At 44.1% G+C, this 26,127-nt stretch overlaps 1 protein-coding gene across 4 annotated transcripts in view; it reads left to right on the top strand.

Annotated features, from left to right (window-relative positions):
- ARHGEF12 (Rho guanine nucleotide exchange factor 12) overlaps positions 1-22,245 on the top strand; it is a 99,663-nt gene extending 77,418 nt beyond the window's left edge. For 3 of the 4 annotated variants that reach the window (XM_066639269.1, XM_066639267.1, XM_066639266.1), the window contains 12 exons: positions 532-632; positions 832-909; positions 3,520-3,595; positions 3,957-4,124; positions 5,148-5,235; positions 9,733-9,822; positions 9,929-9,999; positions 11,457-11,687; positions 13,685-14,146; positions 14,750-15,060; positions 17,753-17,825; positions 19,406-22,245. In XM_066639269.1, the coding sequence (XP_066495366.1) occupies positions 532-632; positions 832-909; positions 3,520-3,595; positions 3,957-4,124; positions 5,148-5,235; positions 9,733-9,822; positions 9,929-9,999; positions 11,457-11,687; positions 13,685-14,146; positions 14,750-15,060; positions 17,753-17,825; positions 19,406-19,416 (1,760 nt within the window). In that variant the 3' untranslated portion in view covers positions 19,417-22,245. The remainder of the gene's footprint in view (positions 1-531; positions 633-831; positions 910-3,519; positions 3,596-3,956; positions 4,125-5,147; positions 5,236-9,732; positions 9,823-9,928; positions 10,000-11,456; positions 11,688-13,684; positions 14,147-14,749; positions 15,061-17,752; positions 17,826-19,405) is intronic. The other variant, XM_066639268.1, reaches the window with a different exon arrangement.
- The last annotated feature ends 3,882 nt before the right edge of the window (positions 22,246-26,127 follow it).

Genomic DNA, 26,127 nt, shown 5'->3' with positions numbered 1-26,127 from the left:
GGAACTCTGTTTCCTTTTAAAAGGAATCTCATTGCTGCCTCAGTTTCACATCTTCCCTTGAACAATGAAAAGAAATGACTCTCTCTGGATCTTTAATACTTAGTAAAGAGTAGAACTCTGTCATTTGGCTTTTTAAAAAGGTTTGGCGATGTGTGTTCAAATGTTGTTCCCAATAATTACCTTGTGACTGACCATGTAGCATGATTACTATTGACAGAGTACAATGTTATATCAATAAGCCTGCAAACGCATCCCATAAAGTTGCTACTTGTTTCATCACTGTTTGACGATGGGCCTCTTCTGAGGAAAGACAAGGCGGTCACTCCAACATTTGCTGTAGGATTCTAGAAACATCTCTGCAGTAGGCAGATCTTACTTTGAAGTCAGCTGTGTGTACAAAGGGTTCCAGCAAGGCATTGGTGAATACAGGAGTGACTTGCAGGGGCACTTCTACATCTTTGAACTGTAGCACAGAAATTCCCTGGAGGGTGTTCCCTGGAGGTTGCCACCTTGATCTCTCTCTCATTTTAGAACAACCTGAGGAGAAGGAGAAAGTGAAGAAAGCAGCAGATCATTGCCGGCAGATCCTCAACTACGTTAACCAGGCTGTCAAAGAAGCAGAGAACAAGCAGGTGAGAGGGAGTGAGAGAGACCTGGGCTTGCAGATGCTAACAGGGGCCATTGACAATAGTGTGCAGTTGCCATCAACCAAATATTGAGGCTACTTGCTCCTAAAGGGTTCCCAAATTGTTCAAGTTCTTTGTCGTGCCAGTGCTTAGTTGCAGCCATTTCAATTTCCCAACCTGATTGACTTTATTCTTTCATCTGCAGCATTTGGAAGACTACCAGCGCCGTCTGGATTTGTCCTACTTGAAGCAGGTGGAGGGCCCTATGCTGGATGAGTTCAGGGTGAGTAGAAAAGCGCTGAGATGAGTCTTATAGCTTCTTTGGGTGTTACGAAACAAGCCTTAATTTTTCCGTGCAGTATTCATAAGCAGAAGGATGTAGGAAGTTGGGTTGTATCTGTATCCTTAGTTAAACTGAACTCACTGGAAGAATTAATTGTATGTATTTTTTTCTCCTATAAAATCTGAGAATGTAACAGCTTGGTGATCCTCACTTGGTAGGATCTACTAGAGTTCCTTATTCTCAGACACATCTAGTAATGAGGACCTAGTTAGTGGAATCTCTCTGGAGGCCATGTATAGGCGTGTGTTGCTTAACAGCCTTCTGCTTAATGATGGACCACATATATGACAGTGGTCAAAGCAGTTCTTCATAAGGCAGTCAGGTCTCCCATAGCCTGCAACAGAGTATCCTTTTACACAACAAAGAGGCTCTTAATGCAAAGAAGAGGCACTCTATCTCCAGTAGCCTGTGCAGCCATTGAGTGTCTGGCAGGAAGTATCTGTTTACACAACAAAGGCACTAGATTGGGCTGAATGTTTGCTTAATGACCTAATCGCATAACAATAGGGATTGGAGACCATATCCCCTTTGTTAAGTGGCACACTCCTGTATTACCTTTAATCAGATTTTGAATAATACTGGTTGAAAGTGCATCGAGGTCCCCCCCTTCTTTCATGCATTTTTATTGTCCACAAGTAATGGTGCCAAACAGTACCTTGTGAGTAGGTGGAATGAAGGAAAGAACTTATGATATCCCTTTATGCCATACCAGACTGAAAAAACTTACAAAGTCAGTGCCTTTATGATCAGTAAATAGATTTGTGATGAGAGTGAAATGTATTCATGAACACACATTTGCCTTTTTAATAATAATAATAATATTATTATTATTATTATTATTATTATTATTATTATTAATAATATTTATTTATACCCCGCCCTTCTCCCCAAAGGGACCCAGGGCGGCTTACAACATATTAAAAACAGATTAAAACATAATTTAATAACAGACAAAAGAGTATTAAAACACATTAACAAATACCAGAAAAACAGTAGTCAGATAAAAAGAGCATAAAGCAGCAGATCATAGAGGACTCACGCCTGTAAAAATACTAAAAGATGTAAAAAGGATGTTAAAAAGGCCATGAACTCAGAAGGCTTGTTTAAACAAAAAGGTCTTCAGGCCTCGCCGAAAAGTCTCAAGAGAGGGAGCCATTCTCAAGTCAAGGGGAAGGGCGTTCCATAACGCTGGTGCCACTACTGAGAAGGCCCTATTTTTTTAGTTCATGAAACACCTTTCTATGTAACAGTCCGTGTGTTTTTCAGAATGCATTCATAAGAGCCTAAAACTATGCTTGCCGTAGCTCACACAGAACATCACATTCAGAACCCTGCATTGAGTTGGTTGTAACACCACAATATCTAATTTCCTATCCCATAGTTACTGTCAGTTCTGTAAGCTGTGATACAAAGGCCTTTGAGGATCATGCTGTTTCATTGCTTGGGAGGTCTGAAGGAAGCAGCCCATGAAAGTCATTTGCCTATAAAGCTTTGAAGTGTTTGACAGGCATTGAGAGCATCCAAGAGCCTGTGACTGCTGCTGTCACAGCCCGTGTTGGTTTATCTGGTCATTTAAAAAAAAGTGTATCCTTCATTTTTCACTGGTCTTAAGAGTTTGGTTACAGAAACTTTTTTCAACATACCAGTTTCAAACTTGCCACATGGAAAGATGGTTGGACCCCAGAATATATAGTTCTGTAATCTTAAACCATTTCTGCACAATGATGCATATATGCAACAGGGATCAAATGTGTACACCTGTAGGCTGTGCAGAAATGGGTTTAATCTTGTAATCTGACCTCATGTGCAAGCTTCAGGAGACTATGTTCACTGTACTAGAAAATACTCAGTAGGCATGGAAATGCTGACAAACTTACAACATCAGAGTATCGAGAGGAAGTTTTTCTGCATCGGACAGGTAATGCTAAAATAACTGAGTTTGTCTTTTAGGTGCCTCTGTGTTCTGAGTTGCCTTGAGAAAAGTCACTTTGGTGGATACTCATAGTGAAATCATGCTCCCTAGCTTGTAATGATCTGTGCTGTAGATTGGTGGTTCCCAAAGTGGCCCAGGAATAGGTCCCTAATGTCACTGTGATGCTGTAGGGACCCAAGGGCACCCCCATGTACCTGGGGGTGTCCTGCAGCCTCTCAGAGGGTCCTGGAGGCTTGCAGCCACCTCTGCAACCCTTTGCATGAATGCAGGGAGCTCCAATCTGTTATTGGAGCTCACTTACGGTTTGCACAATCACAAACTGGAAGTGAGCTCTGGTATCAGAGCAGAGCTCATTACAGCTGCATGGAGGGTCGCAGAGGCAGCTGCAAGCCTCCAGGAGACTGAGGGATGCCCCAGGTACGTGGGGATGTCCCTGAGTCCCCATGGCGCCGCGATCCCTGTGGTGCCATCAGGACCAACCACCTGCCCCAACCCCCCAACAACTTAGTGTAGTCCTGAAGTCCAAGTAGGACTTTGGGAACTGCTGCTTTAGATCCTTGCAGTCGACATTCACAAATCTCCCAAAACTTCTACTTTGCTCTATGTCTTCTTGACAGAACTTGGATTTAACCAAGAAGAAGATGATTCACGAAGGGCCTCTAACCTGGAAGGTGAATCGCGACAAGACCATTGGTAAGCCTTGCACAGCCTGCTGACTTATACTGTGTTTCGTAGCAGAAGGGGAGAAAAAATAGGAAGTACACCTGCCTGATAAGTTTCCCTGTTACCAGGGATGATGCATGTAGGTTTCTTGGAGCTGATCAAGCTATTTTTGTGCATTTTAAAATGAGATGAAGGCTCATTAAGATAGTGCAAGGACACAGCAGTGATTTGCAAGATGACTCTGTGCCAACTGTAGCTCGGAGGTGAATGATTTGCCTGCCTTGCTGAGAGAGCACTGTGCTGATTCCTGACTCTGTGAGGGCTGCAATCTTCTGCATGCCAGGGAGAGTGTCTGTAACCAGTTCCCGGCCGCTCTTATTGCCCACTGCAGATCTCTACACGCTGCTGTTGGAGGATATTCTGGTGCTGTTACAGAAGCAAGACGAGAGACTGGTGCTGAGGTGTCACAGCAAGATCTTGACTTCCATGGCAGACAGCAAGCACACTTTCAGCCCTGTCATCAAGCTGAACACAGTGTTGGTTCGCCAGGTGGCCACAGGTCAGTGCCGCTGAGAAATCCAGCTGGTTGCCCAGGATGTTTATGTTCAGAGAGCTGCTTTTGTTTAATGGAGCCGTTGTGTCGGCGAGTAAGGCGAGTCTGCCCCAGACCGAAGGCAAGGGTGCAAATCAGATTCCAGTCAACTTGGGCATCCTTGCAACAAGACTAAGGCTGAACAGAGTGGAGCAGTTGAGTTGGTGTGAGAACACAAGAGATAAAATAACTCAGTTGGCTCTTTCAAGCAGACCTGTGTCTGTGTGGAAAAGCCTGTACTTAACTGAGCTCCCTCAAATCAAAAGCATGTGTGTTTTAAACTTAGAACAGCTCCTCAGGCCAACTTTTTTTTTCACACGAGTTTGATGGCTGCGTTAGTTGTGGTATATCATTTAAGTAGCATTTTTTATTCCCAATGGTGGTTTGGCTGTCCTTACGATAACTGGTAAGGTAGATAGCTGGTGTTCCCATTTTACATATGAGAAATTTATTTACTGTATTTCTATCCTGCTTTTCTCTCCATATGGGGACTGAAGCCAAGATGAGGTGTGACCCTACCTCATAAAGGTGCCCCCCCCCTTCCCGGAAAGCACCCTGCAGACTTGAACAGTGCAAATGTGCCTTGAGTGATTCTTACTTGGTTAAATCAGTGTCTTAAGTGGTCAGGGTACTTAGTCTAAAATGATGCTTTTTAACCAGTGGTAAGACTATTCTCTTGGTAGATCTTTACTATACTAGTTCAGTGCCTAAAGAACAAATTCAAGGCACTCTGTGATCATTCCCAGAGGCAGTATTTGCTGTAAGCCTGGATGAGCTCATTAGCTGAGATACAGAAGTTGATCAGGGAGCAGTAACCATATTCTGTCATACCAGATTTTGATCTCTAAAAGTGATGTGTCTCTGCATTCGTGCCATTTTCTGGGAGCTTTATTATTGCAGTTCGTCCCCACAGCCTGAATTTTAGGTAAAAAAAAAAACATAATAAGACGAGGTGCTATCAGATTTAACATGCTCTGGTTTCTTCCCCAGATAACAAAGCTTTCTTTGTCATCTCTATGTCAGAAAATGGAGCCCAGATTTATGAACTGGTGGCACAGACGGTTTCCGAAAAGGCTGTGTAAGTGGGGTTGGCGGCCTCTGCCAATATGTTGTGTTTATCACTTGCTAAAGAGGAAGATAAATCTTGTGTTCCAAGTCCGTGAAGCAGTTTCTTACTCAAAGCAGTAGGTGCTTTTAGAATTCTTGTAGGGTGTTTTTTCCTTTCCTTCCTTTTATAGGTTCTGGCTTAATTCTCTACCTAAACTCACCCCCTGTAACCGGGATGAACGGGGCATAAATCTGATGTGCAAGGGTAGAGCTGCCAAGGATATCTCCATGTCTAGAGCTGACCTGTTATATAACCTCTTACTTAGGCCAACGAAGTCTATAACACTTGACATCAAGGAGCCAAACATGGTTCCCTTGTGTAGCTTGTAGCCTTTGCAACCTATAGCAATACCGTTCTAGATGCTCTTAAGATGTGTGTGGAACATCTGCTGCCATTAAGACTTAACTTGGTTAAGACATGACAAAACACGTCTTAGTTGGTTGTTGTGAGCCCAGTCCTCTGGCTCACATACCTCCTCTCCTTTGCACGTTGAGAGGAGGACATTGAAACAGTGGTTTATAGTAGACAGCAATATCGGTATCAGATCCTGGTTTGATTTCCTGGCTCGGTAACAGATCAAACAAATGAACTGATTTGAACAAACCACAATTAACCAAATTTGGAGGAAAACTGGTTTATTAGAAATGGTAAAAGGAAACTTTCAGTCTCTTCTCATACTCAAGCCCAAGGCTTATGCTTATGACAATGAAGCATTGTTTGTTGTTGTGCCTAAACCGAGCTGTTGGGTTTCCCCTCTCCTTAAAAAAAAAAAAAAAAAGGAGCTGGTATAAGGGCATTTCCTTATGATCTGCAAGGACGTTTGCCTCTAGCAACTCAGAGCAGGGCCTAGGATACATTCGTTTAGAGACCAGATTTGCTGACACTGCACCCTTCATTGGTTTGCTCCTGCAGCATTAGGTGTTCAGGAGTAATAATGCAAAGATAATGAAATGAACTGAGAATTGCTAGCTTTTCCTGGGCAAAGCGGGCAGAGGAACAGTCTACTCCTTAAATTTTTGCCGTGTGAATAACTGCTTGGTACAGCCATGGTTTTCCTTAAAACGGCTACAGTTGAGAGGAACAGACTCTCTCCTAGGAGACTTGCCAAGCTCTGGGGAGTTTGTAATGAGCCAGGTCACTTCTTGCTGTTTGTTTGAAATAGATCTGTAGTTTTTATGGCAGCAAATTGCCTTTTCATCCTATGTGGTCTTCATGATGTGTAATTAAGGGCTTGTTTACAAGACCAGGGATGCCAGAGGTGGTTGACAGGAGCTGTCATGGTAATGAAAACTACCAGGTTTCAGACACAGAATTTCAGGGTATTTTGCACATCTTCTTGTTCTATCTCTCAGGCTGTTTCTCAGTCAGGATTTGCTTTCATTGAATTTTGTTTTTTTTTCTTTTTCATTGGAATTTGTCTCAGAACAAAATAGTATAAATTACAATATGATATTCCAGGATCAAAACATAAATCCTCCTGAGGTGCTACGAGGAACCAGTCATTGCATCTGAGACAGCACTGCCTCTTCTCTAGAGGGGAGGGTCAAGTTGCATGAATCCCAAGGGAAAAGGGTTTCCTGCTTTCCAGTTCGGTCTTGCCTGGCTGCAGGCAACAGGTTGTCTTGCAGCTCGTGGGCAAGTTCACAAAATGGAAAAGGGGGGAGGGAAAAGAGATTCTTCAAGAAAAAACTAGCAGAAGCATATACCACATGGGACCTCCACTGGTGATGATGATGTATTTGCAGACTATTTACTGCTTTGCAACAAAAAAGTTTTCAAAGCGGTTCACATAGCGAAAAGGATTAAAAGACGCTCTTCTCCCTCTTTCTTCCTGAAACTATGAGGAATAAGTCAGCAGTTATGCCCCCACCTTTCTGCAGTCCAGGTAAATATGAGTTTGAGGCAGAAGCCAGGTGACAAGATGGTTCACTTCCTCCCCGTGGCAAGGAAGAAGCCAGCCTTTGTCCAGAATTGCGGAAAGGCTCTTCTGCTTTTACCTGTCCTAGGTGGAGCTGGAGAAACGGGTAGCAGGTTGACTCAGCTTCTGAGTCACTGCAGTAGCTGTAAATGGCATTCAGCAGTAGCAACTCAAATTCACAGATGGTGGGGAAGCAATTTGCTAGAGAAGTTTTGTTATGAGGCCTCTCTTAATTCCACCTCTTTTTATCTTGGCATTCTTGCTAGCACGGTGGTTGCTCCTGCCCTCTTCAGAACCTCATAGCAACAGTGCAGGTTAGAAAGCTTCTGCTCCCAACAGTGTCCTCAGTATTTTCTCTTAAGAGGTTCTTTTCCTCCACCACCCCGGCAATGTATTTTATGTGTGAGAAGCTTTTAACATGGTCAGGGCCATCCCACGTTCCTTAGTAACTTGATAACTTGGACTGTAGCCAAGTGAAGGTACTGCTATCCCAGCTGACATGACTTCAAAGAAACCTCACTTGTACATCTCAGAGTAATATCCAAAACTTGGAACTACTTTCAGTGCTCTGTTTAGTTTGCTCTGCAACTATATGCTGCTGGTCCACAAGCTGTGCTAAAAGACTTGCATTTCATCTGTTTGATGTGTTGCTGCCAGTTTCCTTAACTGAATATTTATTGAATATTTTCCTGTTACATTAATTCTAAACCCCACCCATGTCTACAAACCCAGGGAAATGCTGCCCTTGCTGTTTCCAACACCCCTTCTGAGTCGGATCCTCCGTTTTGACAGTTCTTTTGCCACTTTAATTTCTAAGTGGATGTGCAGTTGGAGGGGGGAATGACACAGGGGAATCCACAGGGGGGAATCCTGCAATGACAACAATTTTTTTTTTTCTGCATTCTGTCCCATGTTTATAGCATTCACACATGACACACACACAGTGTAAAAGGCTACAAAGGACTTTCTGAATCAGGTGTCTTGGACTGAGCCATAATTGCTTAATTCCTCGCCATAATTGCTTCACTTCTCTCCATCAGACACTTAATCCCAAGCAGCATATTTAGCAGCTGTCCTTGCTTTCCATACAATGTGGGTGATTGCAAACAAGAGGATTTAGGTTTAGAAGGTGCACCTCTCTGTGCATTCTACAGATGTTACTGAAAAGGGATGTGTTGGATAATTATAAAATTTTGAAAAGTTCACTGCAGAAAGAGGGAGTCTTTCTTTCCTGAAGGCAATTTGCAATTAAAACGTCTTCTTCCTGGTAACAAAAGACCACAGCAATCTGACAATTAAACAATTTCGGTTTAATTGGTCTTTTGTTACCAGGAAGAAGACCTGGTACAGTCTTCTCAGTCATCTCAGATGGGCTGTTAACTTCTGAAGTGTAGGATGGCTGTAGGAGAGAGCTTGAACTGATGTCTTGCACAAACCTCACTTGTCCATTTTGTTGCTAATAGATTTACTCTATAAGGTACTGCACTACTTGGGCCACCATTCTCGACTCCTGCTTGACTCTCTTGGTTTTTTAATCAGTTTAATTTTTTACCATCACACCTGAGTGCTTTGGCTTCTGGGTGATGTCTGCTTAGCAGTATACTTTAGAACAGCTCATTTCTGTACACACACACACACCCCCATCAACTTCCCATCAGTGCACCAACTTGCACCAACTTCCCATCAGTGCTGCTCAGCTTCTGGAGATACTCTCCTGTCCTTTCCGCCCTGCCTGGCCAACTAGGAAGCATATGATGCAACTCATGTAGAATGAGGGTGTGGCAAACAGACTCATGCCAAGTCTACCCTCTCTGCTCTCCAGCCTGCCACAAATGAAGCTGCATCAATCTGCTTTTGTACCAACTCACTTCATAAGGAAGAAGTAAAGGGGTAGGGAAATGGATTACTGCTGCTTGCGGAAAACCGCTTCCTTATCCGCTCGCCTCCTAGGTCCCAAACTGCGTAGGCTTTAAAGGCAGCACCAGCAATGTTGAATTAGAGAGAGCAGCATCCTGTGCTGCTTTTCTTACGAACTAGTAAGATGGGTTCCTAGTATCCATTTCTAGTTAATAGCCTAAGGGTGCAATCCTAACCAACTTTCCAGCACGGACATAGCTGTGCCAACGTGGCATGCACTGCATCCTGCAGTGGCGAGGCAGTCAAGGGGACCTCCTCAAGGTAAAGGCATGTTTGTTACCTTACCTTAGGGCTACATTGCAGCTATGTCAGTGCTGGAAAGTTGGTTAGGATTGTGCCCTATATAGCATTATTTGGAATAACTTTGGTTTCCAAGCAGTTAACACAAGAAATTTGCAAAGGATCGCTCAGGGTGACTAGGGACAACCTGGAGTGACACATTACAAAGGAAGTGTGGGTGAGAATGAAGAAAGCTCAGATTGGTGCCATAGGTAGAGGCGGAGAAAGAAATGTTGGAAGGAACAAAGGGTTTTGCTTCTTTTAATCTCTCTTGTGGAATGTCCACCGATGTTCCTTCTAAAACACTTTTTTATGTTTAGGATGTCAACCTTAGGTTTGTTCCCTCCATACAGGTGGCAGGACCTCATAGCGCGGATGGCAGGTACAGTGAAAGTTGGAAGAGGTAGAAGGGTGATTCCATTACCACAATCAGGACCGTGCGGGTAAGTTGTCATTGTTGTGTTTGTGACTTTTTTGGGAGCGGAGGGGGGAGTTCCTACATTGTTCTATGTACAAGTTTACAATTTGTTCTCCCTCCTTGATTTTCAGGGAAGAGGAAGACGACCAGCAAAAACTGAAGGAAGAGCAAGCTGCTCCTGACAGCAGTATGCAGAGTCCAGGTAAATTCCCCCGCTTGTTGTTAAGAATATTTATATACAGGCATGCCCCCTTATCTGCAGGGGTTCTGTTCTGTAACCCCCTACAGATAGCTGAAACAGAAGATCCGGGTGAACGCCTATCCCCACTGTCCACGAGGTGACCTCAGCAGCGGCTGAGAACTCCTGTCTCTGCTGCGCTCAGACTGTGCTTTAAAGCTCAAAACACATGACTTCCAGTTTCACAGAGAAACCAGAAGTGACATTTTTAATGCCTTATAGCAGTGGTTCTCACATTTAGCACCAGGACCCACTTTTTAGAATGAGAACCCACCGGAAGTGATGTCATGACCTGAAGTGACATAATCAAGCAGGAAAATTTTTAACAACCTAGGCTGCAATCCTACCTGCACTTATCCAGGAGTAAATCCCATTGACTATCATTGTTAAAAGAATATACATAGCAGCTTGTTAAAAGTACAGGTCTGTAACATTTCCCCAAATGCAGTCACATACCATGGTAGCATCAAGTCTAATATATTAAAAATAAAATATTGAAATGAATGGGGACCCACCTGAAATTGGCTCACGACCCACCTAGTGGGTCCCGACCCACAGTTTGAGAAACACTGCCTTATAAGGTTTTATAAGGAGCTCTCCTCGCCTCCGGAGGGGGCGTGCGCGGGGGGCCTGTACCCAATCTGTGGATATGGAATCTGTGGTTATGAGATACGATTGAAAGCAGTACGGGGGCCTGCTTTTCAACAAAAAGTAGTTCACAGTGCAGTTCTTACCAGGTTCTACCACTGTCAAGGGTGTATCTTTGTACTAGAATGGCTTCTGGGTAATTGAAACGCTTCTACTCCCCACCCTCCTTCATCATACTACTTGAACATGGGATTTTCTAATGAAACTGCTTAGCAGCATATTCAGGGCAGACAGAAGAAAGTACTTCACACAATGCAGCTTTATCGTGAATTTGCTGCCATAGGGTGTAATGATGCCCGTTCAGCTTTCAGTCAGGGTTAAATGCATTCAGGAGGAAGGTGTCTACCCACAGTTATTAGCCATGGGCGCTGTGTGGAACCTTCATGTTCTGGGGCACTATACCTCTGACTACCAGTTACTTGGAAGGGGGCTATTGCCTTTCTGCCCTGCTTGTGGGAGTCCTACCCGACTGGCCACTATGGGGAACAAGGGGCTGTGCGGGCAATGCACAACATGAACCCCATTCTGTAGCCCGTTGACATCCTAGTTCTCTCAGGCTTGTGTCATTTGATAACTGAATTCATGTTGACGTCTTTCTGTGTCCTATCCCTCCCCTGGGGTTGGAAGCTCATCCGCATTCAGCACACTTAATAACTTTGGATTGAACCTCCATAAATCTATGAGCGAAGAGTGGGGCAGGAATTTAACTGGATGGGGTATTTAAAGCGGTTTTCACTTTGCATTGATTTTGGCGTTGCTGGTGTGCTTGATAGATAAAGATCTGGGACTGGAGTCTCCCCTGATGCTTAAGGCTCAGTCTCCCTCCACAGCCATGTCTGAGAAGGCAGAAGAGGAGGAACTGCTGGAGGCAGGCCGGCAATTTGGAAAAGAACCACCAGCCAACCTGCTGATCAAAGAGTCATCCCAGCACTATGACTGCTCAAGTCCTGAGCTCTCTTTCCAAACCTCAGAAGAGCGATGGGCGTTGGACGCACTAAGGAATTGTGAGTAGCTTGGGAGTGCGTGCTGGAGGGGACTGACTGGCTTGGAGTGGGGAATGCTTACAGTCACCCACTGTCCCCCAGTGAGCACCAGCTGTCCTGTCTTAGTAGAAAGTACCAAAAGGGCCAGGCATGGCACACAGAACTAGGTACTAACTGGATCCATGAAACTGCAAGCCTTGCGGTTGCACAAGTTGCTGAACTGACTCTTCATCTTGGTAAAATGGGTCAGTACTGATAAGGAAAGCGCCCTACAGGTAGACCACAGCTGCGATACAAGGACATCTGCAAGAGGGATCTGAAGGCCTTAGGAGTGGACCTCAACAGGTGGGAAACTCTGGCCTCTGAGCGGCCCGCTTGGAGGCAGGCTGTGCAGCATGGCCTTTCCCAGTTTGAAGAGACACTTGGCCAACAGTCTGAGGCAAAGAAGGAAGGCCCATAGCCAGGGAGACAGACCAGGGACAGACTGCACTTGCTCCCAGTGTGGAAGGGATTGTCACTCCCGAATTGTCCTTTTCAGCCACACTAGACGCTGTTCCAGAACCACCTTTCAGAGCGCGATACCATGGTCTTTCGAGACTGAAGGTTGCCAACACACAAGGGTTCCCTTATAAAGTGCATTTGAGAGGAAGCTGTTCAGATCCATCTCCAGGTTGTGATGGGCACCCTTGCTCAAATGACTTTTTTCAAAGTTCTATATGCAGTTAGTGAGATTATTGCTTTAAGAATGGAATTCTTGATGAGAATTAGTGAGATCTCTTGCTTTAAGAGTGTAAGTAGTAGTAGTATTTGTTTATTTACTCCATTTATGTTCTGCCTTCCTCCCCAAAGGGACCCAAGGTGGCTGCTAGTAGTAGTAGTACCATTTATAATACTGTTAGTAGTAATAGAGTAGTCATAGCAAATAACAATATAATTCCTGAGTGTGCAGAGCGCTTCACAGGTTTTATCTTGATAGCGTCCTTATTGTGGTAGCCATGGGAACGAGCATGTGATGCTATTCCCGTCTTACAGCCGGGGAACTGAAGCTGAGGGAGAATGACTTACCTAAAGCCACCTATTTAATTGGGGCAGTGGCTAAACTCATGCTGAACAAACCCTGCTTTGTAGCTCACTCTCTTAGGTTCCAATCGTATCCAACTTTCCAGCGCCGATGCAGCCCCAAGGTAAGGGAACAAACATTCCCTTACTTTGAGGAGGCTTCTGTGACTGCCCCACACCACAGGATGTAGTGGATACTCAGTTGGCACAACTGCATCAGCGCTGGAAAATTGCCTAGGACTGGGCCCTTAGTCGCTATGCCGTACTCAAGTCAATCTCATCCTAGAGGTAAGAGGGAGATCTAAACTGCCTGTGTAGCCAGATACACACGCCGAAGTGTAAAAGATAAGTTAATGGATCCTTCCTTTCCCTGCACTGCATTGTGGTTTATGCCATAGGTGATGGAGTCTCACCTTCCTATCTCTAGTCAAACTGGACCTAAATTGAGCAGCTGGGGGGAGGAGCAGGTGTCCCTTTGTACTCCATGCGTTTCAGGATGGCACTGCTGTGGCCCCACTTAGTGGAGAAACTGGGAGATGCTGAGATTTGCGCAGGAGCTGGCAGCTGTCTCTCCCACGCCTTGCAGGAGAAGCATACATGACTATATTTCAACACCTTCAGCCCTGAAATTATGGTTTCCTGCTGCAGCTTATATCTTTCAGCTTCCCAAATAAGATGACCACTGACTGTAAATCAAGACATTATTTGCACATGAGGCAGTCTGGGTGGGGGAGCCACAGTACACACACTGCACTGACAAAGTCATTCATACCCAGCATTACAAGTGAAATGAGTCTTGGGTACCAGAGCTGGGAAAGGCCTCTGCCAAGGAAGTTGGAGACCCACAGCTAGTCGAAGCAGGGCATGCTAGGATAAACACTGTAAGGGACCGACTCTGTGTATTTATAGGGACATGAATCAGTATGCCAAGATTTGTGACTGTTTGTGTTTCCTTTTAGTGGGTTTATTGAAGCAATTGCTGATGCGGCAGCTGGGTATGTCTGAAAAGGAACCACTGGAAGACTGGCAGCATTCCTCCAGGCATAGGACAGATTCTCAGGGGACCCAAGTAGAGAGTAGTGTCCAGAGAGCACTGCGATACTCAAACAATAACAAGGCACCCCCAGCTGGGACTAGCAGGATACCCTCTGGCACAGGAGCAAGTAACTTTGGACCTTGTTACAGTCACCGAACTTCAGGTGAATTCGTGCAGTCGGGGGACAATACGTCCAGTAGCAGTCACTTAACGGACCCCTTGAGTACAAACCCAGATATGCCCACAACAGAGTTGGAAGGGGTGGGAGCTGAGGATGGTGGAGAGCACTTTTTCGATGCTCATGAAGCCCACAGTGATGAAAACCAATCAGAAAGTGAAGCGGCAGAAAGAAAAGAGGAAGAAGAGGTGCAGTTGCGGATCTCAGGTGAGTCAATCCCACAGGATAAATGGGACTGAGAAATTAAAGATGACCACAGTCCGAGCTCCAGAGCAGGGGCTGGAAATGGGCTGGGAGCGGCTTGTGTGTGTTGCCCAAGTTTTGGTGGTTTGGCTGTCTGAGTAATTTTTAATTTACGTTTAATTGTTTCTATGTGTTCATATCTTGCTGTTGGCCACCTTGAAAATTCTAGCAGGAAAATGGACAAATAAAGAAAATTCTGAGTTCAGATGGCACATCCAGGGTTTTGTCTGAACCAGCCTCAGTGACTATTATGAACTGCAAGACAAAACCCTGGAACGTGTGTAGTAGTAATAAAGAGCATGTGTAGATTGCCAATGATCTCACCCCGGAAAATATGTGCAAGGATCGAGGTGAAGAGTAGGCTAGTTGGCTGCCTGGAGCCTAAGCATCAAACAGGTAAGTACTAAATACATTTTGATCTTTAACCAAAGGTTTCAGTGGTGCCATGCTTGCATTTCAGAAAGAGATGTGGTGGTGATGATGTATCTTTCACGGCCAATTAAGCTCTCTCCTTAGGTGAGTTTTTCTTATCTGGAACCATATTGAATTGACATGTTCTCTTCGCAGGAAATTATTTGATCCTTGATGGATATGGCACAGTTCAGGAGAGCTCCACAGACGAGGAGGTATCTTCACTGGTTCTACAGTGCACTGCAGGTGACTACACTACAGACTCTGCCCGCCAACAGTCGGTCATGCAGCGGGATACCCAGTCAGACAGAGGAAGCTCACCGTTTGCAGAGGAATTAATGGCCTCCCACTGGGATGCGGCTGAGGAATCCTGCTCAGATGTACTGAGCCCTCCTTTCTCAGTAGAGTCACGTGCCCAGATAATACATTACATACAGAAGATAGAGGCTGACCTTGAACACTTAAAGGTATGGGGTGTGTGTGTGTGTGAGAGAGAGAGAGAGAGAGAATCATGTGACTTCCCTCTGGGCTGTAGTTTTTTTTCTTTGAGAGACCAATTCATGTAGCAATTGGGGAATTGGGAAGTAAAGGGGCTTTCTTGGGAATAACGTATATGGAGGCCTCAGGATATATGCATGTTCCTTTGACTGGTTTCCATGGCAGCTCTTGCTTACATTGGTGGTGATTTTTCATGCCATAAATTCCAAAAACCAGGGTAAGTAGAAGCTCCGTAGGATATGTGGGCACATTCACAGTTTTGCATTGTTACATTGCTCAGGGCTTAACAATTCAGCCCAGTTTTCCAAAGGAAAAGAGATGAAAATGTTGAAAAATGTGGAGCCTGCACACTGAAGGAACTAGGCGTGAATGTCAGGGATGACAAGCTACTGTATTATGATGATCGTGGGGAAAAATGTACAAGTTGTTGAGATCAGTCTGGATTTACTGAAACTGGAGTGTCAAAGTCCTTTATGAAGGCCACCATCTGTGGTGAGATCTTGATGTGAATCTTGGAAATGAGGAGAGAAAAGTCGGTGTTTCAGGGAGAACCTAGATCAGGGGTCTCCAAATCTTTCAGCATAAGGGCCACATCATATATCTGAAATGCGTTGAGGGCTGGAAAACAAATAAAAATTGCATGGAGAACTGATGTGCTGAGAGTTCGATTGAATACAATAAGTGGGTGGAAGTGGAAGGAGAAGGGGAGCAGAGGGACAATATTGACTAGCACAGGATGAGGAGGGAATGGATTTTGAAGCATCAAGCAACCTATGAAGCAAATTATGAACTTTTTTTCCGTCTTGGTTTCTGCTCCATAGAAGTTTAACGTTGGACATTAAGTTTAATTTATGTTTATATTCTAGGTCTTTCAGCATCGGTATATATCTCTTCCAACCACCAGAGGTGCTGAATATAATGCAATGTAATGGAATAATATTTTTTTCCCCATTATATTGTATTACATTTAATTCCTCTAGTGGCTGAATGTGCTATATTCCCAGAAGTGTGTCTTTGGAGCTATTTTTAGCTCAGAAAGATTGGGGAACCATGCAGGCCACATGAAATCATCCAGATGACCCAATATAGCCTTCGGGCTGGCGCTTGGAGTCATCTAATCTAGATGTAAGGTTAGAAGGTGGGAGGTTAGCAGGTTCAGATCCAGGAGTTCAGCCTTGGAGGAGGCAAACATGAGGAGTCTCTTATTGAAGAACATATTTCAACACAGAGCAGTTTCTCAAGAGCAAGGACCAGTTGTCACGTACCAGAACTAGGGAGATGTCATCTGATGCAGTCTGGTTTGTTTGCAGCTAGCTAGATGGTTCCTGTGTCTCATTGCTTTTTTTTTTTATCATGGTTCTCAAAATATCAGAATATTGAACAAACTTGTTCTAACCAGATATGAGGCATGCAGCAAGTCTAAGGACACTGCAACTTGGCTGGTGACAACAGTTCCTTTTCCTTATAGCACCTACTCCACTGAATAAACCTGCCTAAGAAATACTGCAAGAGGCAATCCAGTTCTCAGGGAGTGAGACTTAGTTTTGCCAGGCTAGGATTTGGCTTCTTGCTGTGCCACAAATGAATATGGAGCCATTATGTTTGTCAGGCACAGGATTATTCCCAAGATCCCCTATGGCAATACCAGGGGTGAATGAAATCACATGTGTGAATTGCTTCTCTATTGGCTCTGCACAAGAATAGTCTACTTACAGGCTGCTGCAGATGCCGTTCATTTGGGGAAGATGCTACAATTTCACAGGACTTGAGATTGGTCTGGTCTCATGGAAATGCAGCATGGGAATTGACCCAGAGTCCTCCCATGTCACATTTCTTTGGCCAGAAGAATCACTTCTGCATGGACGACAAGATACTAGAAAATGTAAAATCTCACTGTCATGTTAATACAGGTGGGGCCTCCATATCCAGGGATCTGGCTCAACCCAGGTCCCCCAGACATGCGTTGAACCAGTCTTGGCTCTACCTGAGCCCTCCCCTTCAGAGGGCTTATGGGGTCCAAAATTGCATATTTGATCATCCACAGTTTTTGGTATCTGCGGGGCGTCCGGGAACTGATCCCCTGCAGATACCGAGGCCCCACCTGTAATAGTTGCTTATAGAGGAGAGACTAGATGCTGAGTTAAAACCTTTGCGATGCAAAAATGATTGTACCTGATGCTATATGGCAGTGATTTTCAGCCTTTTTCATCTCATGGCACTCTGACAAGGCACTAAAATTGTCAAGGCACACCATCAGGTTTTTGACAACTGACAAGGTACACCATGCTGCCAGTGGGGTGCTCAGATCTCCCACTGGCCCTACTAATAACTGACTTTTCTCCAAATTCCTGTGGCACACCTGTGAACCACTTGCGGCACACCAATGTGCCACGGCACAGCAGTTGAAAATGGCTGCTATATGGGTTGCTGCCCCATTTTCAAGACCGCTGTATTCAAAACTAACATCAATTTCCTGGTGTAGTAATAGCGGAAGAGGATGAGAAACTTTCTCCTTCGCACAGCCTCCCAGTAATTATTTGACATGGACTACTGGAATTGTTTCCAAGTCTGGCTGGTCACATTTCCAATCACTCTTGAGTCACGCACTTCTCTGTAAAGACGACCACAGATAAAGCATGTATGATGGGTTCTGTCTTTCAGGAAGTCGAGGAGAACTACGCCACGCTTCTTCGGCAAAGGCTGACTGGATCAGCCCCCACTGATGAGCATGCAGGTATACCTCCCACATGGGTTGTTTCTTAAATGGTAATCCAATGTTAAAATATCACCAAGTGCTGCAAGTGAAGGGAACAGTTAATCTTTCTTGTGCAAGTCTTCAGAGCTTTCATTAGGGCTCCTGCTTTTTCAGAAGAAGCTGCTGGCTCCAAAACATTGTAAATCAATGCTTAGATTTGCTGATGAGGCATTTCGTCCTCTAGGTTGGTTCATCAGGTGATTCTTCCTTCTCCTTTTAGCCCAGCACTCTCCCTGCTGATGATAATACCAGCATGTCAGTCTGAACGGACGGATAGCTCTAGGGATCCAACAGAAGATAAATTGAGAGTCATTCCCATGTTTGTTTTTTGATATGTTCATTCATTTCTATTCCACATTTCACCGAACTGTCCCAAGGTGGCTAACAAAGAGTATAAAACCAATTTACAACAACAAAAAAATTCAATTTAAAAGAAAGACACCAATGCAATACTCTAGCAGCAGCAGAAATGGGCAGCCCAGTTTCACAACTGAAATGGCTAGGAGAATAGGTGTGTTTTGAACATCATTTTAAAATCATGTAGGGAAGGGTCTCAGGCTCACTGGGTGAGGAGTTCTGCACCTGGGGATTGTTCCAGAGAAGGTTCTGCTCCACGTGCTTGCTGACCAAGCCTTGGTAAATGAAGGCTCCCAGGTAAGCCATCGTGCACCCAGGACAGAACCTTCCCTGGAGATCTTAGAGGACTGGTAAACTCTGACTCCAGTACTCTAACCATGGAGGGATTTAAAGGTGACACCTTGGACCCAGAAGCTAATGGGAAGCCAGTGTGTTCCTTGAGTGTAATAGTGGCCTACTCCCGCTATGTGGCCCTCATTGGCAGACTGGCTGCAGCATTCACAACCAGTCACAGTTTTTGAGTACTTTAAAAATCAACCCACATAGAGGATGTTTTGCATATTCAGATTTTTAAGACAGAACTGGGCAAAAATGGCTGAATAAAGTAGTTTGAGTCATACAAGAATGACCAGTAGCAGGTCACTGCAAGTTCTGTGGTGTTAGGCTTGTATCCACCCCTTTGGGTGCAATTTGCATCAGTGGCTGTTCTTCCTGGTGGAAGACTTGATTGCTGTTGTGCCACTACAAAAACACTGTGAAGTTGCTCTAATTGAGATCACCTGAACCAGCTTGCAGTGGGCAACTTGATGAAGGGGCTGCTGCTTGGAACTCCCTGCTGCTCCTACTTTTCCCTTTGCTTTCTTTTTCTTGTTTTTACCACCATCACTGGAAACCTGGGGGAGAACTGTCATTTTTCTCCTCCATTCACATTTAGCTGATTAGTACAGTTTATAAAGATGCAGCCACGTGTTTGCTCCAGGATATTGTAAACAAGCAGAGATGTTCTGCTTGTTCGTGCACTTGGACAGAGACAAGCATGGAACTGTAGTGTCAAGAGCATGCCCTAGAAAAGCAGCTTCCTTGAAACAAATAACTGTAAGCATGGTTGAGAGTGCATCCCATAATGCTGTTTGACTGTAGTCTGTTTGAGCTGTACATGCCTCCTTCATCGCCCCATTTTTCTACTTTGTTTTCTTCTTCAGATAAAAGTTAGTCGAACTTCCCGCAAGCTTCTGGAAGTTGGACGGGCGTATCAGCCTTGCTTGGGTACCTGTTGGCTTCTGTCTGGACTCTGTGGCAAGAGCTTCTCTCTGGGGACCATCCAAGTGCCAGGGGTGCTCCAGCAGATTGGGGGATGGGAGCACTTTCCTTTTAGGCCTCTGCACTAACCTGTCAGTCAGGGAGAGGTGATTTCTTTTTTTTTTTTCTTTTTTGTCCTCCTCCTCGCTAACAGGAATTCACTTTTTTAAATTCAAAACAGAGGAAGGAGGAAAAAGAAACCAAATGTACAAAGCTTTGGGTGTAGGATATACAGATGTATTTAGACATATAAAAAAAATCAATGTATTTATTTGACTTCATTCTGTGTACTGAAAGCACACTTTAATTTGTATTTTATTTTGCTTTAAAAAAACAAAACAAAACAAGATAATGCCAGTTTGTAGGCCATCGACTTTCTCTGCTCCTGAAGCCTCATTCAAGACTGCAGGGTAAATGTCAGCATTTTTTTTCACTGGATTGGATTCTGCCGGCAACCAGACTCCTGCTCAAGAGCTACCCCTAGAATGGCATGCAGCCAGCAGTGTGTGGACAGCTTCCATCACATTGTGCAATGAGAAGTCGTCAGGCACTTGGAAGGTGGTCGTCTGGTTCTCCTTTTGGAGTTTCCTTCATTGACATATGGGGTTGGACATAGAGTGGAAAAGGGTGGTATTTTTGTTCAGTTCCCCCCCCCCGCCCGTATTTATCTTGAACCTGACACTCCCCTTTGAAAGCCACAACTTAGCTTTCAAACAAACAAACAAAAAACCCATATCAGGGCATACCTATCAGAAATGTGTTAAAACCACAGTAGTGCATCTGTTGCAGTTGTCTTTGGAGTTTTCCATTGCTGTTTTTGAGCACATGGCCAGAAATCGTTAGTGCCCAGAAAGAGAGTTTGCAGACCATTGTGTGTGGCAGGGGGAGGCTTGCACTGTTTGTGCCAAGTTCTTTGAAATATTGCCAAACGTTCTTTGAAATACGGATTAGCACAGAGGGGTCCATAGTAAAGAAAAACAGAGCAGCTGGAAACCAGCTTCCATTTCTCCAGCTGTGTTCTGACATCCTGGCATTTGGAACTGAACCAACCTTTGTCCAAGAATGGAATATGCAGGATCAGAGCACAGATTTTGAAACACTGGACATTCCAGACGGGTTACTTGTCCAGAACTGGCACTGGGTTGGGTGCTGCCTGCATGAGGTGGATGGTTCAGGATGTGGCTTCTCCCTTTGGAACGCTCTTTGGAAGTGTCTGTTGACGCTACCTCCCCTCCCCCTTGCACCAGGTACCCAAAATCTTGACTCATCTTCCCTGGCCAGCCAGATCTAAATGGGCTAAAAATCCCTGTAATGTGTTTTGATCCTACTGTGTGTAGAATCCTTCTTTCTCTCCTTCTGCTATGAAGGTCATGCTGCCTTCTCCATTAACACACAAACCCATTTTCCTTGTAGTTATAACAGAGAATCAAAACTGCTGTTCTCAGTCATGTTAAACACAAACCCTCTCCTTCCTGGAGCTAAAGCAGGCAGACTGAACAGGGGATAATTTTTAGTTCCCCTTCAAGCATTTGGAGCCCATGAACTGATTGGGAGGGGCAGGGGGGTCACTTTTTCAGAATCCAGTTCCTTGGATTGCTGTCCTTCTTCAGTGGCACAAAGTTCCCCAGAGCTAAAGGATTTCCTTTCATATCTGCAGGCACTTCCTGTTACCATTGTCAGTTTGAGTGCTGCAAGTCTCCGCTTGCTCTCACTTCCAAACATTTTCAAGTACCAAATCCTAAAGCTGTTTTTTCCACTTGGCATTAGGAATACTGAATTGCATCTGAGCTGGGAAGACAGGAAAGGACTTTGGTGCCCCCTTTCTGTTTCAGATCCCATTTTTCTCTGATGTCACGCTACAGCTGTTTTTCTTCCTTGCCACCAGTCCTAGCGATCCATGATTTTGCATCTTGATCTTTCCTTGGCACAAGAACCTTTTGAGCAGTTAAAATTTCCTTTTCCAGTTATTGAGTTCAGTCCTCCTTTGCTTTTTGAGGCAAGAATTCAGAGATCTTTTTTCCTGTTCTTTGTGCTTCCAGTATGATTGCTGCCACAGAACAACAGCGGGGGGACCACCTGAGGCATGGCTTCAGCAACCTTAAAAGATGTGTGGGGTCGAGTTGTCAAAATCAGGTCAGCAGAATGCAGGGTTAGTGGCTGAGCCTGAAGCTTGTTCGGTCCTCCAAAGTGGATGAGAACATCTTTTTTTTTTCATCTGGGAAATGAAACAGAGTGGTGTGGTCTTGAATGGTTGGTAGTTGCTTTATTTTTGCAGGCTTGTCTGTGCCATATTATGCAATCTTCCTGTTAAGGGCATTACTCAGCTCTAAGGTTGTGGGGTAGTGAGACATGCAGATGGCCTGCTCCAGCACTGTGACCTAAAATCGGCAGAGGGGGGCCTTTAGTCCCTAGCGCATCTACTGTACAACAGGACCTGAGGCACAGCTTTGTGTTTGTGAAGAGGGTCAACACTCATATGCACTTTGTGGGGCTTCTCATATGTTTCTGTGTTTTAACGTACTAGAATAGCCATGAGGAATTCCAGCCAAAGAGATCTTTTCTGTCCTTTGCTGTTGGCAGTGAATGTTCCCTTCTGTGGATGACAGCTCTCCTTCCTTTATTTTCCCAAATCTCCTCTCCCTTCCCCACACCCAGCTGAAAATACAAGTAACAAAAGCTTCATGAACAGAAGAATGTGGTGATGACCACAGCACTTGCAGGCTTTTTTTTTTTTTTTTTTTTTTTTTTTTTTTGCACTCTAATTTAGGTTTTTGGAACCAGCCTCTAGGGATTCTGGCAAAATTCACATGGCAGCTTCCTACATAGCCAGCACTTGTGCCATCTGAGCCTCATCACCACATAAAGTGGAAGGAGGCCATAGAACCCTGATGGGGTATAGCAGACAACTGTGTGTGCCACAGAGGTGGGTATCTGGGACCACAAGCACAGGCGCTTTTAGACCAAGAAGGTTGTGATCTCTTCACAGGGCCTCATAATCTGCAAGAAGGGGAGGGTTAGAGCAAGTGAGTGTGTGTGTGTGTGTGTGTGTGTGAGAGAGAGAGAGAGAGAGAGAGAGAGAAATTCCATTTTGCTCTATGCCTCTCATTAGCACCAGTTTTCTTGTGGAATCCACCCTTTTACTAAGCCAGTGCAGTAATTGGATTCTTCACAGCAGCATCTGAAGACTTGATAGATTTGGGGGAGGGGGTAGGATTTTATTTCAGAATGTTTTTCCAAGTTTGAAAAGGCTTCCTGCACATAGAAAACGAGTATCTTGGGCAGAGAGTTCAGCCTGCTTCTTTCTGAACTATACTTGCAGGGAATTGGAATTTTAATGAAGCAGACATTTAAAAAACATGATTTTTTCCACCCCCCAGACTTGCAGTCTACAATGATATAATCCATTCTACCACCTTTGTTCTGTTCCATGAGTAGTTCAGACATCAGTGTTTAAAACCAGGGAGTAGAAAGAGGGTAACCACTATGATATTGTGCAGTTTTTTGCACAGTAGGTCTGGGTCCATCCTCTGTTTTAGGCTGACACCCACATGTTACACAGCTAATCTGTCCTTTGGGGAGCAGGGTCAAAACTCCTACTACTCATGGATGTTTGGTGTCAAAGTTTAGATAGGAAAAAAAAAGGTTGGCGGCTTCCAAGGAAAGGGGTCTTTGCCTCTTAATGAACAAGTCTTGAAAAGAACTGTGCAGTCTTGGGTTCCCCACCCTCTTACTTTGCCATGATTATACTCCCAGCATGCTGTGCTTTCTCCTTTTTGATGGAGGGAGGTGTGTGTATATTTACTTGCACTTGTTTCCCCATCTCAAACTTCAACCCAGGTTACCTTTTGATAAGTGAATATTGACCCTCCCCCCCATCCCATCTACCCCTTTCTCACGTGCCAGCTGAAAAGCAGGTGTTCTCCAAAAAGGACACATCTCAACCAGGACACTACTTTGCTTTAAAAAAAAAAGTTGTTGAAACTTTCTAATGACTAGAAATATGTTTTTATTTTCTTTCACCATACAATCATGTATTCCTTCTAACAGACTTTATTTTTAAGGAGGAAAAAAGCATCTTAATCCAATCTGGAAATATTCTTTGAAAAGCAAAATACAAAAAAAGCCCTCTTATTAATTCTGTATTTTTAACTGATCATGTTTGAATGTCTAAGAAAAAGAAAAGAATTTATTGTTCTAATTATCCAGATGTATGTATGTTTGTAAAATAGTTCTTTTATTAATTAGCTGATAAGGTTGTATGTTTTTGGAACAAAATATTGGTCATTTAAAAAAGAGTTCTTTGGTTTTTTTTTCTGGAATCTGGGAAATAGAAAATTAAAGCATTCAAATATCAGTAAATAAGCTTAAAGGAACCAACCATTTGGCTATAGTGTGTGTTTTGCTTTAAATTTCCTGGAACTTGATAACACAAGCTGTTTTCCTGACTGGGGGTGAGGGATGGGAAGGGACTTGATGGGCAGACAGAGCAGTATAATCTCTTATTTTGTGCTGTTGGCCTTTTTCCAATTCAGTGCCGGAGTTATAAAGGACTGAGTCTTTTCTTGAAGATTTTGATACTCAGATTAATATGGAGAAGGGCCAGAGCTCAGTGACAGAACACTCTGTACATGGGTTCAATGCAGGGCTGAATAGACCTTCTTTTGAAGAACTGCCACACTACTGGACTAGAGGGTCTACCTTTTGCGTAAAGTAGCATTTATGTGCTGTGTCATGTGTGAATTTGCTAGCTCTGTGCTGAAGAAAATGCTCTACTGGCGTCTTACAAATTGGGATGGAAGACCATCTCCCGTTTTTCTTGACCCTGTCTATCCTGGGGCAATGCAGCAGAAGGAAAAGGTTCACCTTATCTCCGCAGTAATGGGCATAAAATGCTTTTCATCAAATCGGAAGACATTTCTGCCAGTCCTTTAATATTCTGTGTTGATCCCTAAATTGGAAAAGATCCAGAGCTGATCAGAAATCCATCCTGTAATCCTTTGTTCTGGTGTAACAGGCATCCAGATTACATCGCCTCCTCCAGCTGTAGTCTCCACTCTCTCAATTAATTTGCATGTATCAATAGTTTTAGCAGGATTTTAAATACCTATTTATTTTCATGAAGAGGCTGTCCAAAGGAGTAAGACAGGAAGACAGATTGAGGCAAGTCTTCCATTTATTTTCCCCTGTAGCATTTTGAAAAGCTATACAAATAGAAGAGAATTAAGCATGTATGTCAAGCGGGGAATGAATTTAGCAAACAAGGATCCTGGAAATTTGCAGAGAAGGGATGTTGGCCTCGAATGAGAGGGCCAGCACATCCGAGAACTGCAAGACTTGGAGTGGTTTTGCACATAATGAAACAACAATTGGGTTTGGCTCTACTCAACAGGAAGCCACAGCTGATATCACCTCTGTCAGTACGCCAGGTGCAAGGCACATGCTTTCAAACCTAGTTGTTGTGGTGAAACTTTTCCAGCATAAGGAAGACCACCTCTGACAAACGGAGCAGCTTCCCTTTCCATGAACACGATAGAAGGACTCTCCTTGTGCAGACAGGGTTTAATCACAGGGAGCAAGACGAGTGGATTTCTACCTGGTTTTATGTTCCCACCTATGCACTTATCTTCAGGCAAGAATTATTTTGCCCTTGTTTCAAGATGGGGACATAAAATCCCTAATTGAAATGTTTGCAGTGAAAGCACCACGTAACAGAAGGCTGGCTGGAGCACTTACGGGAGTTGAATTTTTCATTTGCGCTTATTGTTGCACATTTTAATTGTTCCCCCATCTCCCCCTACCCTGACTGAGTTCAAATCCTATTGAACAAAGTGCCACATGTTTAATAGCCAACATCTGTGCTTAGGTTTTTAATCCAGGCGCCATGTATTATCTCCTCTTTTGTTTTTATAGAGAGTGGTTTTTCTGTGCCCTGATTCCCCTTCCCAATTCTGAATGTTACCAAGATTTGTACTGTATTTGCAATCGACGCATTCCTTGCCTATAACACCCAAATTTCTGGGAGACTGGCAAACCATTTGGAATCCTGCCTTACCCCACTCCCACCCCTGCTGCAACGTTCATATAAAACGGTGCAATTTACTTTTTATTGCAATTGCTAATTTGAGCTCTGTTATGCTTTCCTAAGCGATGTTTTTTTCCCTGTGTTCTGTTACCTTGAACATTGTGTTATACATTTTTCTCCTGGCTACGTGGCTGGCGATTGAATTGACTCCCTCTAAGCAAATGAACATGCTGCCTTCTAGATTTTCCTGGAGCCAGTCTCCCTGAGCTGAAACAGGAGGAATATTCAGACTCTTAACCAATTCATGTGGGAATTCATTCATTCCCTTTGCATCTCTGGGGGGGGGGGGGGATTTTCATCTTGCTTCCACTGTTGTCCATAATGATCTGGTGAAAAATTCTTCAACTATTCAAGGACATGTTTTCTGTGTTGGCCCCAAAAGTGGACAATTCCAGTTATTGACTGGCAATGGCCAGGATTTCTCAGCATTACTCAGTTTTGTCACCAGGGGTGGGAAGGTACAGTTACTTGCTTTATGAGTAGATGTCTGTTGGTTCACCTTGCACGCCTTGGAGTGTTCTTGGTCATTGTTACTCACTGAAG

The sequence above is a fragment of the Tiliqua scincoides genome, chromosome 11 (assembly GCF_035046505.1).
Source record: "Tiliqua scincoides isolate rTilSci1 chromosome 11, rTilSci1.hap2, whole genome shotgun sequence".
In the NCBI taxonomy this organism is placed as follows: domain Eukaryota; kingdom Metazoa; phylum Chordata; class Lepidosauria; order Squamata; family Scincidae; genus Tiliqua; species Tiliqua scincoides.
Note: the sequence above shows the minus strand (reverse complement) of the source record. Positions and strands in the feature narration are given on the sequence as shown.